The sequence below is a fragment of the Otolemur garnettii genome, unplaced genomic scaffold, assembly GCF_000181295.1.
Source record: "Otolemur garnettii isolate 467f Iridium unplaced genomic scaffold, OtoGar3 scaffold00079, whole genome shotgun sequence".
NCBI lineage: Eukaryota > Metazoa > Chordata > Mammalia > Primates > Galagidae > Otolemur > Otolemur garnettii.
Genome location: NW_003852474.1, coordinates 6,313,305 through 6,327,767, shown reverse-complemented (window position 1 = coordinate 6,327,767; position 14,463 = coordinate 6,313,305). Strand labels below are relative to the sequence as shown.

The following is a 14,463-nucleotide window of genomic DNA, read 5'->3' as shown; positions in this document are numbered from 1 at the left end:
AAAAAAAAAAAAAAAAAAAAATCGAGTCTTCAAAAAAATATGAACGCTTCACAAATTTGCACGTCATCCTTGAGCAGGGGCCATGCTAATCTTCTTTCTATTGCTCCACTTTTAGTATATGTGCTCCCGAAGCGAGCACTATATTCTATTATTTAAAATGCCGTTCCACAAAGGTACATGCTCTCACCTAAGCTATGGTTTCTGGAGCAAAGAGAAAGGATGACCCAGGTTCATTAAGAAAGCCATGCTAAAGAGAACTACAATTATTTAAAACCATGAGTAAGTGAAATTTAGAAATTTTTGAGGAAAGAAAATTTCTAAACATCAAAATAGCCTGAGTTTCTAATAAGACAGTTCTTGAATGCTGAACTTCCTCCTCCCTCTGTTCATACAGTGAGGATATTCAGAAACTCATATTTAAAAAACATAATTCAGGCTTGGTGCTGGTAGCACAGTGGTTATGGCGCCAGCCACATACACTGAGACTGGCAGGTTCAAATCCAGCCTAGGCCAGCTGAATAATAATGACAACTACAACAAAAAATTGCTGGGTGTAATGGTGGGCAGCTGGTTCTAGCTGCTTAGGAGGCTGAGCTTAAGCCCTGGAGTTGGAGGTTGCTGTGAGCTGTGGTGCCACAGCACTCTACCGAGAGTGACAAAGTGAGACTCCGTAACAAAACAAACAAACAAATAAATAAAAAACATAATTCATAGAGAACTGTAGTAGTTATTAAGGGAAAGGCCTCTTGTGTACCTTTTGAAGACACACAAAGCTAGAAGAAGACATTTTAAGCAAAGCTGCTTAAATACAATACCAGTACTGTTTCATGGGTCAATTCTTTAGCCATGCCATTGTACAGAAGCTTATACAGCCATAGCCATTATGGCTTAAAGTTGCATAAAATCATCATCACTGAATTAACTGGCCAGACATGGGAGTTCATGCTTGTAATCATCACACTTTAGGAGGACAGGTGGGAGAATTGCTTGAGGCCAGGAGTTCAAGACCAGCCTCAGCAACACAGTGAAACTCCATCTCTACAAAAAACTAGAAAAGTTAGCTGTGTATGGTAGTGCATGCCTGCTAGTCAGGAGGCTAAGGCTGGAGGACTGCTTGAATTCTGGAGTTTGAGGTTGCAGTGAGCTGTGATAATACCACTGTACTCTAGCTCAGGCAACCGAATGAGACCCTGTCCCCAAACAACTAAACAAAACCTAAAACTCTCTACAAAACTCTGTAGTTTCTAATTTTACAGTAAGTCCATCTATTAAAAAAAAAAATTTTTTTTTTTTTTGCAGTTTTTGGCCGGGGCCAGGTTTGAACCCACCACCTCCGGTATATGGGGCCAGCACCCTACTCCTCGGGGCCAGCACCCTACTCCTCTGAGCCACAGGTGTCTCCTTATCTATAAAAAACTCTTAAAAATATGTTCAGCAGCTAGAAAATATATTTGATATTTAAATTACTTTTCCAGAGATCTTTATTTAAAAACTTTATCATTTAATAGAGAGTATTTTGAGACATTAATAGATTATATAAAAACTTTAGAAACAAACAAACAAAAAAAAACCTAGAAAAATCTGTTTTCCCCACAGTCCACAGAGGGAAATCCCCAAGAGCCGCTGAGCCACTTAACCCCTGTGGGTCCCCATTTCCGGAGAATATGATTGCTGGAATGAAGCAAACAAATTTGAAACAAGCTGCATGACCTCATGGAGTTATTCACCTCTGTGCTGGAGTTTCCTAATTCATAGAATAGAGAAAGTAACAGTTTCATACAGCAGTTGAAACTGCTGTTTATCTTCCATGTTAAACAGAAACTGTCAGGCATTAAGCACATGGTTAGCTGCTATTATGATCGCTCTTCCACTTGCCTTCGCTCTTTCACTTGCCTTCGTGTCTAGTGAGGAAGGGCCTTATGACCATGTAAGTATCACAAACTGATGGATCAAATTCAACGCAGGGCAAAATTCCCCAGAGCTATTTGAAACCCAGGAATGGGGAGAGTGATATCAAGAAGTATTTGTAGTAAGCCAGAAAATGTATGAAGGTGCCTTCCATTTCAAACACTTTGTGATTCTTGTTTATGTAAAACTAACTGGCATATATACATTCTGCAGTGTAGTATACCAAAACACATTGCTCATGTTTCTCTGGAAACACCCTATCATATTATTCTATCACCATAAATTTAGTACACTGATTTTTTTTTTTGGACTGTCTTAACAATTCATTTCTAATAAAGAAGAAAATTTCTTCAAAGAAACACATGGATGTTAGAAGGTGCCTTCCGCCCATTCCTCTTGCCTCTGTCAGTAATGAAATCTAATCACTCAGGAAGAACTGGGGCAGAGATTGAATATAAACAAAAAATGCAACAAACCCAATATCTCAGGGCTTTGATGACATCAAGTTTACACATTGGACACGTTCGGTGATCCAAAAGCCATGGGTCAATGCATATTCTATGAAAAATATGCCTAAAAAAATTAAGTATGTGTTAATGTTTTAAAATAAATGTTTTATATAACTTATAAAGGAAATAAGACATTGTACCAACTCACTCTTGCATTACAATTAGCGGACGTCAAATCAACATTCTAGTCTACTCATCTATCCTAAGTCATTACATATTTTATCTTCCATGTTAAACAGAATCTGGCACTTCTACGGAAATTTCCTCTTGACTACACAAAAACAGTATGGTGTATTTCCACCTCAAGGTAGGTTGTACATTTTTATGTTACTTTATAAGTTATTTAAAAGCCCTGGGGAATAAATGTGGCATAAACTAATAGTAGTAAATAAACTATTACTAAACTGATAGTATTTTCTTTCAAATGACTATATAAAGTATAAAACTATATACTTACACTGTATTATATGGATAGTATTTTAAACAAGGTGACTCATGTAAAATGACTCAAAAATGCAACAAAGTATTACCAAATTACCTTTGGTAATGTAAAAACTTATTTTTTCTCTTAAACATTTTTGTACACACTACATTTTTCTACAGTGAGCACCTATCAATTTCAGAATAAAAAAATGAAAAAACAAGATCTATATTTTCTTCTTTCACTGACTTGCTTGAGTTGACTAAATTTTCCTCCCACGTGATGAATCTGCTTTCTCTACATGACGAAGAAAAGGAGTTAAGAGCCAGACAGATGGGACTAAAACTCCAGCTGCAACTCTCAACTAGGTTCTGACCCTCTATGCCAGGGGTCCTCAAACTTTTTAAACAGGGGGCCAGTTCACTGTCCCTCAGACTGCTAGAGGGCAGACTGCGGGCCCCGGGATGAGTTGGCTGCTCAAGTAGGACAGGCAGCAGCAGCAAAAACAACCTGTGGGCCGGATAAATGTCCTAGGCTGGCTGCATGTGATCCCCGGACCGTAGTTTGAGGACGCCTGCTCTATACACCCACACCTCTGGCTGCTCTGAGTGGCATGGGCAACACACATAAAACTGTGCCAGGCACGGACATAATTGCTCATGTATGGAGACCTTTTCTTCAAACAGAAATCTGTTAGTAGACTTGAAAATCATAGTACTTAAGATATAATTTTTTTTTTTTACAAGAACACAAAAGAAACATGATGGCTTTATTGGAAAATTTGCTACATAAAGCAAAAAAGAAAACTGGGGGGGTAGCCAAACTTCCAATAAGGAGAGAAAACGTGCCTTTGCAGCATGTCTGTGGGGAGGGGCGTGCACAGCCTCGGTGCAGTCCCAGCACAGTCCTGCTGTGCATCTGTGCAGTGCCCTCAGCATCGCTGCCATGTCAGGAAGACTTGTCCAAATTAGTACAGAGTAAAAATTCTTTTCTAGTTTAATAATTTTCTACAGAACACCACCAACCTATACTGACCCCAATTCATGAAGAGCCCACTGCACCAACCCCATATCTGCAGATTTAACCTAGCTACACTCATTCAGGAAACTTTTATCTGGAATTTAATCTACTGTAAATTATTTGTGTATACAGGCAGTCCTGGGTTACAAACCAGATAGGTTCTGCAGGTTTATTCTTCAGTTGAATTTGTATGTCAGGTGGAATGGGTACATTTACATATTACCTATAATAGTCTCTGCTCGTAAGCTCGAGATGGGTATCAGTCAGATGTCTGTAACTCGGGACTTATGGTCCTCCATTCATAAGCGGAAGTTGTAAGTCAGTCAGAGGTTTATAATTTGGGGACTGCCGTACACTATTAAAGTACTTTGCAAACAAAGCAAATATTATATATTAACTTCTGACTGGCCTCTAATAGGTGTGAAGTATAATTAAAATTGATCAAACTTAAACATAACTTCTGTACAGAAAATAAATCCTGTTAACACAGCAATTCTTTCAAAAGATTATTGAAATATGCCATTATTAAAAAAAAATTACAACTTCCTGTTGCTAAACCAATGCCCCTAGTGTAACCAAAGTGAAGGGAAGAATACAGAGTTTACACAACCCCAGAAAGACCCCCTAATAATTAAGAGCACAAACCACTGCCCTCATCGACCTTTCCTTCTGGATATTTCAAGCCCTTCCCCTAGGTGCTCGGACCTCTTTGCACTTAACACTGCTTATTTTTTGCTTTGCTAAATGTATAATGAATTTCCTACGGTTCTTTTTTTCCTTTGTCTTTCTCTATACTTTATAAGATTTTAACGAAGCCTTGTTTATAAGACTAAAAACTGATCTATGAAAAAGATATTTAATGAGTCTTAATAGTCACTTCTGAGTTCCCTAAACCGAGCAATTTTAAAGAGTCTTAAAGACAATATTAAAGTCCAAACTTTTCTAAAAAATAAGATGATCACAAAATAGCAAGATCTTCATATCATAAAAAGCAGGCAACTCTTTTATCAGAAACCTAGGACTTGTCAAGTAAGTTTTAACGTCTCAGTAGATAAAAAGAACATACTTGCATGGCAGAATTCTGATAATATCCTTTACTTTAAAACTTTCAATACACACTGCACAATTTTCAGCATCAACGTCAATTCCCTGTAAAAAGAAAAGGAAAGAATTTAAGATATTGTTGATATATAATATATACTTTGTAAACACTCTATACTGCCTAAACAGTAATAAATTCTATTCTACTTTGGCACAACCTGAATGAAACTAAAACTAAAAGAAATAATTGTACTTGGTATTTACTTTTTATCACTATTAACAAGTTATCTAAAGAAATTGGCTGAAAAGAAAAAAAAATCAGTGTCTAATCAGACAAGAACAGTGTTTATAATTTAGTAAGCCAGTTCATGGTTTTTCAAAAATAACATATTCACATTTTAAGGGCTATTGAAATGCTGATGTCTGCTGTATTATAATTACTTTTCAAACATAAAACTCACAATATAAAAAGGACGAATATATAATAAGCTACTTGTTTTCTAGAATCATTAAAAAATCTCCAAATTTATATCTGCTAAAGAACAGAGTTACAACATGCAAACAAGAAAACACAAATGATTAAACATTTAAAAATATTCACCTCATTGTGTCTTGGCCTTTTGGCTAAGATTAAGTGTAAAGATATTCACCTTACTAGTGATAAAAGAATTACAAAAGAGTAAGTTACCATTTTTCACCTAACACATTAACAAAGATACAAAGCAGGGCGGAAGCAGTCTTGTGACAAAATTTCCACTTGTAAGAACTACGGGTTATAGACCTTTCCAGTGGTACGTGCCCACCTAACTTCTTCAGTAACCTCTGATCTACCCACCTGGTCCTATCCCATCAACCAAAGCAGCTAGGGACAGAGTGGTTATCTGAGCCGAGACAGGCCAGTAAGATTCTCTTTCCTGGGATTCTGGGACAGGGATTCAGGACCTACGAATCAGTGCATGCATGTGGCTGCAAATTTAGCAAGTTCATTTTATGAAACACAGCTACATTGTCCTTATGTAACTGCCATATTTAAAAATATATTTAGCCATGTACACTACACAAAGATTATATTAAAATTAACTTTAACATTTATATGCTACATTGAAAATAAATACTATCACTTAATTTATCACTAATATGCAAGAACAATGAAATTATTTATTTATTTATTTTTGAGACAGAGTTTCGCTACGTCGCCCTCGGTATCGTGGCATCACAGCTCACAGAAACCTCAAACTCTTGGGCTTAAGCGATTCTCTTGCCTCAGCCTCCCAAGTAGCTGGGACTACAGGAGCCCAGCCTGGCTATTTTTTGGTTGTGGTTGTCATTGCTGTTTAGCTGGTCTGGGCTGGATTCAAACCCACCAATCTTGGTGTATATGGCTGGCGCCACAACCACTGTGCTAAAGGCACCGAGCCACAGTGAAATAATTTTTAAGCCTCTAACAACAGTTTGTAAGTTTATACATTACTTGCAATGAGTGCAGAAGAAAGCCACTAGAAAACAAACACACTAGTCTCCAGAAGTGGGTAAGATGTAGATCAAGGAAAACATTTTTTCCATACAAGTTTAAAATGTAAAATTGTCAGCAAATCTATGTTCCTCCATTTACCAAGGGGTTATGTCCCGAAAAATCCACTGCAATTTAAGTTTATGACCTCTATCTCTTACCATACACAAAAATCAACTCAAGATGGATTAAAGACTTGAATATAAGACCTGAAATCATAAAAATGCTAGAAGAAAATCTAGCTTCTGGACATTGGTCTAGGCAAAGAAGTCACAACTAAGATCTCTAAAACATAGGCAACAAAACCAAAAATAGACAAATAGGACCTAACGACAAAGTCTCTGCACAGCACAAGAAATTACCAACAGAGTGAACAGACAAGTAGAGGAATGGGAGAAAATGTCTGCAGGCTGTACATGTGACAGGGGACTAATACCCAGAATCCACCAGGAACTCAACAAAGAAGATAATAACCCCATTAAAAAAAGGGCTAAGGACACTTCTAAAAAAAAAAAAAAAAAAGACTAATGACCAACAAGCTATAAAAAAAGTTCATCATTAATCATCAGTGAAATGCAAATTAAAATCGTGGGATATCATCTTATACTAATAAGAATGGCTATAAAAAAAAAACATGTTGATGAGGATGTGAAGAAAAGGGAACTCATATGCCACTGGTAGACATATAAATTAGCGGTACCTCTATGGAAAATAGTATGAAGATTTTTTCAAAGAATTTAAAATAAAAAAAAAAATTAAAAACAGAGCTACCATAAGATCCAGCAGCTCTACTGCTGGGTATCTACCTAAAGAAAAGGAAATTAGTATATAAAAAAGATACCTGTACTTATGCTTATCACAGCACTATTCACAACAGCAAAGATACCAAGTGTCTATCAGTGGAGGACTGGATGAAGAAAATGTTCCACACACAATGGAACACACTTCCATGAAAAACACACTTCTCCATAAAAAAAAGAATGAAATCCTGTCTTTTGTAGCAACATGGATGGAACTGAGGCCATTATCTAAAGGGAAACAATTCAGACCTAGACAAACACATGTTCTCACTTATATGAGGAAGCTAAATAATATGTCCACACGGAAACAAAGTGTGGAATGATGGATGGTGGCAACTCAGAAAGGTGGAAGTGTGGAGATGGGGATGATGGGAGGTTACCTGGGGGGTATGGCATGTGTTGCTCCAGTGACAGACGCCCTGAAGGCCCTAACTGTACTACAATGTATATACCAAAGTGGCAAAACTGCACCGGTACCCTATGAATATATACACTTTTTTTTTTTTCAGACAGGGTCTTACTATGTCACCCTCAGTAGAGTGCTGTGGCATCACAGCTCACCATAACCTCCAACTCTTGGGCATAAGTGATTCTCTTGCCTCAGCCTCCCGAGTATCTGGGAATACAGGTACCCACCACAACACCCTGCTATTTTTTGGTTGCAGTGGTCATTGTTGCTTAGGAGGCCCAGGCTGGGTTTGAACCTACCACCCTTGGTGCATGTGCTTGGCACCATAACCACTGCTACAGGAGCCAAGCTGAATATATACAAATTTTTTTAAAAATGAAAAAGAAATGAAAAAAAAAAAAAAAGGGCAATTCTTGTGGCTCAGTGGATAGGGTGCTGGTCCCATATACCAAGAGTGGCAGGTTCAAACTCAGCTCCGGCCAGTTAAAACAGCAATGAGAATTGCAACAAAAAATAGCCGGGCATTGTGGCGGGTGCCTATAGTTCCAGCTACTTGGGAGGCTGAGACAAGACAATTGCTTAAGCCCAGGAGTTGGAGGTTGCTGTGAGCTGTGATGCCACAGGATCTGTCTCCAAAAAAAAAAAAAAAGAAGAAAAAACAAAACAAAACAAAAATTCCCTCCAAAACATTGTAAGCTGAAAATGCATTTAATACAGCTAACCTAATGAGCACAATTTAGTCTAGCTTACCTTAAACATGCTCAGAACATTTATAGTAGCTAGAATTGGGCAAAATAATCTAACAAAGCCTATTTTATAATATTGTACTGAAAGAGAAAAAAAGAATGAATATACTGGCACTTAGTTTCCACTGAATGTGTATCACTTTTGCACCATCACAAAGTCAAAAAATCTTAAGTCCAACCATTTAGGGATCCTTTTTTTTTTTTGAGACAGAGTCTCAAGTTGTCGCCCTGGGTAGAGTACTGTAGCATCACAGCTCACAGCCACCTCAAACTCTTGGACTTAAGCAATTCTCTTGCCTCACCCTCCCAAGTAGCTGGGACTACAGGTGCTCGCCACGATGCCTGAATATTTTTTGATTGTAGTTGTCACTGTTTGGCAGGCCAGGGCTGGATTTGAACCCACCAGCCTTGGTGTATGCGGCCAATGCCCTAGCCTCTTGAACTACAAGCACCCAGCCAAGATCCTCTTTTTTTAACCACTACTCTGACAACTTAGAAAAAACAGTCCCTGGAGACATATTTTCAAAAATGTTCTGAATAGGAAGAGGATAGTATTAATTTACTTATGTTGTCAAAGATTCAATTCAGTAAACTATACATCTGAGTCTACATCTTCTTCTCATATTTAAGAACTGAGATTTCCTGCTAAGGAGAGTTAGTAGAAGGCAAATTCCAAGAAAAACATAATACCACATGCTTCTCAAGTAACTGGCTAATGCTGACTGTGTGCAGTTTGTCACAGGCATTACCTGGAAACTCTTTCCCCAAGGATGCTCAGTGATTTGTAAATCAGACACTAATCCTAAATTGTTAGATGTGTTAATTTCATTCTTTTCTTTACTTTTTCTGTTCAACACATTTGCATGGAAAGAAACCAATAGCATGCATAAACTGTTAAAACTGAACTGTACTATAGTATAAAAGCTATCAGGGAACAAATGGTAGCTACTAATACAATTCCCAGAGTATCTTAATATTAAATATATCACATAAGCCATTAATACCAAATTCCAAGTTAAAAAAATCATATATCTATAATTTAATGTGCTGTTTTTCTTTTTAATCTTTAAGATCAGAAAAAGAGATTATACCATAAATGCAGTTAGTCTTTTTGTTTTTAAAGGGGGAGTGGAGACTGGAGGGTTGAACAGATCCTGGGCAACAGAGTGAGATAACATGAACATCAAGATAGCTGAACCAACCCAAAGCTCACAAGTCAACACATGTGCACATAAGACGGAGTATTAAAAGAATAAACACTACTGCATTAGCAACAGTTTTCCTTTCAAGGCATCTACCCTCTAAGAATCTGAGGTTCTAGACCAGGGGTCCTCAAACTTTTTAAACAGGGGGCCAGTTCACTGTCCCTCAGACCACTGAAGGGTCAGACTGCAGAGCCCCAGGACAAGTCGGTTGCTAAGCAGGACAGGCAGCAGTGGCAAAAACATCCAGCGGGCCGGATAAATGTCCTAGGCGGGCGGCATGTGGCCTGCGGGCTATAGTTTGAGGATGCCTGTTCTAGACTCAGGATTTATCCTATACGAAAAATGCTTTAAAATTCTGGTATGGCTCAGCGCCCGTAGCACAGTGGTTATGGCACCGGCCATATGCACCAAGGCTGGCGGTTCGAATCCAGCCTGGCACAGCAAAACAACGACAACTACAAAAAATAAATAAATAAATAAATAGCCAGGCATTGTGGCAGGCACCCGTAGTCCCAGCTACTTGGGAGCTGAGGCAAGAGAATCACTTGAGCCCAAGAGTTGCACGTTGCTATGAGCTATGACGCCATTGCACTCTACCGAGGGTGACATAGTGACGCTCTGTCTCAAAAAAAACCAACTAAATAAAATTCTGGTATGATTTTGAACGTTTAAGTCTCAGATTAGTCATGTCAAACGTTTCTTTCCTTCCTTTCTTTCCTTTCCATAACACCCAACTATTTTTAGAGACTGGGTTTTGCTCTGGCTCAGGCTGGTCTTGAATCTGTAAACTCAGGCAATCCACCCACCTCAGCCCCCCCCACCCCAAGTGCTAGAATTACAGGTGTGTGCCACCCCAACCAGCCTCAAAATTTTTCTTTTTTAAAAAGTAGTTTCAGGTTTGGCACCCACAGCACAGTGGTTATGGTGCCAGCCACATATATCGAGGCCGGCAAGTTTGAACCTAGCCCAAGCCTGTTAAACAACAATGACAACTGCAACAAAAAATAGCCGGTGTTATGGTGGGTGCTTGTAGTCCCAGTTACTTGGGAGGCTGAGGCAAGAGAATCACTTAAGCCCAAGAGTTCGAGGTTGCTGTGAGCTGTGATGCCAGAGCACTCTACTGAGGGTAACACAGTGACACTCTGTCTTAAAAAAAAAAAAAGGTAGTTTCGAAAACAGTATTTCTCCCCTTCTCCACAAATCCCAATATTTTCTCCTTGCATTTAATGGAATTGCAGAGAATGGACATGTAGTCTCAGATGGAACAGAAATGAATGTGAGTTATCAAGCGTCTAGGATGTGGACTTTACATTCTTTAGTTGCTTCACAGTTATCTGGGTCTAACCAACACAACTTCATTCACTGGTGGGAATGCTGGGATTGTCCAGTAAGGCAGCAACTAGCCAGCGTGACTACTGAGTGCCTGAAATGGCACTAGTTTCACTGCAAAATTCAATTTTCAAATTAAACTCATTTAAACGTAAAAATCTGCCACATGTGGCTAGTGGCTAATACAGGTCTGGAAGGCTCTTCTTGTATGGCAGAATACTTCTGCCAATACTGCTTTAAACACTGTCTAGTCTAAACCACGAAACCAAAATCATGAAAATATTACCTTTTCTCCATGCTTTACAGTATGAAGTGGAAGCTGGCCAATAATTTTCTTAGTTTCTTTCCTATGGTTCTTGGGAGGAAAATATTGTTACTGAGAAACATATATTAAATCACTATATTAAAAAAATTCATACACATAATATAGAAAAACTGTCATTTAAAAGGCAAAGTCTACATTGAAAATAAAAAGAGCCCCAAACAATAAAAAAACATTTAAATATTAACTACCCATATGTAAATTAAGAGCTGTGTAATCAAAAATACTTATTTTTGGCTTGGCGCCTGTAGCTCAGCAGTTACACACCAGCCACATACACTGGACCTGGTAGGTTTGAATCCGGCTCCAGCCTTCTAAACAACAACAACTACAACCAAAAAATAGCTGGGTGTTGTGGTGGGCGCCTTAGTCCCAGGTACTTGGGAGGCTGAGGCAAGAGAATCACTTAAGTCCAAGAGTTTGAGGTTGCTGTGAGCTGTGATGCCATAGCACTCTACCAAGGGTGACATAGTTAAGACTCTGTCTCAAAAACAAACAAAGAAAACTTCTTTTCTTTTTTTCTTCCTGAGACAGTCTTGCTCTGTCACTGGGGTTAGGGTAGGTACAGTGGCATGATCAGCTCATAACATTTCTCCTGCTTCACTTTCCCAAGTAGCTAAGATTACAAACACACGCTACTAGGCCAGGCTAATTTTATAATTTTTGTAGAAATGGGGTCTCACTATGTAGCCCAGGCTGTTCTTGAACACCTGGCCTCAGGGAGTAATCTTGCTTCTGCTTCTCAAAGTGCTGAGATTACAGATGTAAGCAATGCACCCAGTCAAAAATACTTATCTTCAATTCCTATGTAAAGAAAGAAGTCAATTCTTATGTTTCATTATTGGCAAGAAAGTAACAAACTGAAGATGGGGGGGGTGTCCTACATATTCATCCATTAAAGTTTCTAAAAGGAAAAGGCCCTTCTTGCCATCAAGTCAGGGGCATCAGTGTTTCATGATGACAGAAGGTAAGTGCGAGTTCAGAAGGTTTGCCTTGGGAAGCCTCGGGCTCCTGGACAGCCCTTCTCTTTGCTGTCAATGAGACAAATAAATGGCACAGGAAGCCCTTCCTTTAGGCCTAGTCAGAGAAACCAAGGTTACATGAGGCCAGGTCCGCTCTCTCGTACTTGTCTGTCATTCTTTTATGTCTGGAAAAAGACAAAGAGGGCACCCGCAGGAACCAAACCTGCAATAAGGGTTTCCACAGTTTTTTTTTTCTTTTTTTGTAGAGACAGAGTCTCACTTTGTCACCCTCAGTAGACTGCCGTGGCGTCACAGCTCACAGCAACCGCCAACTCCTGGGCTTAGGTGATTTGCTTGCCTTAGCCTCCCAAGTAACTGAGAGTACAGGCGCCCACCACAATGCCTGGCTATTTTTTTTGTTGCAGTTTGGCTGGGGCCAAGTTTGAACCTGACACCCTTGGTATATGGGGCCAGTGCCCTACCCACTGAGCCACAGGCGCCAACCAACACAGTTTTTTTTGTTTGTTTGTTTGTTTTTGAGACAGAGTCTCCCTTTGTTGGCTAGAGTGTTGTGGCATCATCGTAGCTCACAACAACCTCAAACTCCTGGGCTGGAGCAATTCTCCTGTCTCAGCCTCCCAAGTTGCTGTGACTACAGGCATGTGCCATTTTGTCTGGATAAATTTTTTTCTATTTTTTTGGTAGAGAGGGGGTTTCACTTGTGCTCAGGCTGTTCTCAAACTCCTGAGTTCAAGGGAACCTCCTGCCTCAGCTTCCCAGAGTTCTAGGATGATAGGCATGAGCCACCACATGGCCTGAAAATTTAACATACTCCAATTTAAAAGCTCTTTTTCAGGCTGCGTGTGGTAGCTCACGCTTGTAATCCTAGCACTCTGGGAGGCTGAGGAGGGAGGATCTCTTGGTTTCAGGAGTTTGAGATGGGTCTGAGCAAAAGTGAGAGCCCTGTCACTACTAAGAATAGAAAACTTAGCTGGGCCTATAGTTTCAGTTACTCTGGAGAATAAGGCAGGAAGATCACTTGAACTCAGGAGTTTGAGGTTGCTGTGAGCTATGATGACACCACAGCACTCAACCTAGGGTGACTGAGACTATATCTCAAAAAAAAAATTATTTTAAAAATTCATATGAATACTTAAATATCATGAGTGAAAATAAAATTCAAAATATGGTCAAATGTAACTTCAATCAATCCATGGAGGATATACTGAGGAACTATCTATTAAAAGGCAAAATTAAAAGAGCTATCCATAATTACCTGACTTCCAAACTGTGAGCCAGTATATAGGAAACGCTGTATATAGTAAAATATTAGCCAAGCTAATGAGATAATCATCATGGTGATGAAGGCAATGGCCACAAACACCACAGACTGACCGCTGATGAATTCTTGTACATGACGAGTGCCAATCCCAATGGTCATCTTCACTGGAATTCCGTTTTGCACCAGTTCCCAAATTTCTCTTCCTTTTGGGTAACTAACCATTATGACCACTATGTTTCCTGTTCCTGTAGGAAAGAAGAAATCAATTAAAGAACACAAAATAAGATGAAGCCCAACTCCTGGGCTCAAGCGAGTCTCTTGCCTCTGCCTCCCAAGTAGCTGGGACCACAGGCTCCTGCCATTAACGCCGGGCTATTTTTTTGGTTGCAGCCATCACTGTTGTTTGGCGGGCCCGGGCTGGATTCAGTCCTACCACCTTAGGTGTATGTGGCTGGCACCTTAGCCACTTGAGCCACAGGCACTGAGCCAACACCTAGCTATTTTTAGAGATGAGGTCTCACTCTGGCTCAGGCTGGTGTCAAACCTGAGAATTCAGACAGTCCACCCGCCTTGGCTTCCCAGAGTGCTAAGATTATAGGAATGAGCTACTGCACCCAGTGGCTAAGTGAACATTATTGATAATTTATGATTATTGCATTAATTTAGCTAGATTCATGTAAAATTGATTATTTTACCCTCTTTTTTCAGTGTCTCAATTTTTTTTTTCTTGTGTCTACTTAGGCCCTCAGAGCAATGTTAAATAATAGCATTCATAGTAGAAATTCTCATAGTGCCTCCCTGATTTTAATGAACATGCTTTAGAGAAGCTGGGCTGGGTGGCGCACGGCCAGCTCACGGCCAGCTCAGGTAGATCTCCTGAGCGCATGTGTTCGAAACCTTGTCTCTAAAAATAGCTGGGCATTGTGGTGGATGTAGTAGTCCCAGCTACTTGGGAGGCTGAGACAAGAGAATCACATAAGCCTAAGAGTTTGGCTCGGC

At 39.5% G+C, this 14,463-nt stretch overlaps 1 protein-coding gene and 1 non-coding gene across 4 annotated transcripts in view; both read right to left on the bottom strand.

Annotated features, from left to right (window-relative positions):
* The window catches only part of RNF149 (ring finger protein 149), a 39,151-nt gene that overhangs the window by 13,103 nt on the left and 11,585 nt on the right, over nt 1-14,463 (bottom strand). For all 3 annotated transcript variants that reach the window (XM_023515781.1, XM_003794357.3, XM_012807947.2), the window contains exons 2-5: nt 13,459-13,709; nt 11,185-11,253; nt 4,925-5,007; nt 2,385-2,481 (exon numbers count right to left, since the gene is read on the bottom strand). In XM_023515781.1, coding sequence (XP_023371549.1) covers nt 2,385-2,481; nt 4,925-5,007; nt 11,185-11,253; nt 13,459-13,709 — 500 coding nt within the window. The remainder of the gene's footprint in view (nt 1-2,384; nt 2,482-4,924; nt 5,008-11,184; nt 11,254-13,458; nt 13,710-14,463) is intronic.
* Nucleotides 33-139, bottom strand: LOC111726770. Its single transcript, XR_002774470.1, has one exon. It is a non-coding gene; the product is annotated as a U6 spliceosomal RNA (small nuclear RNA).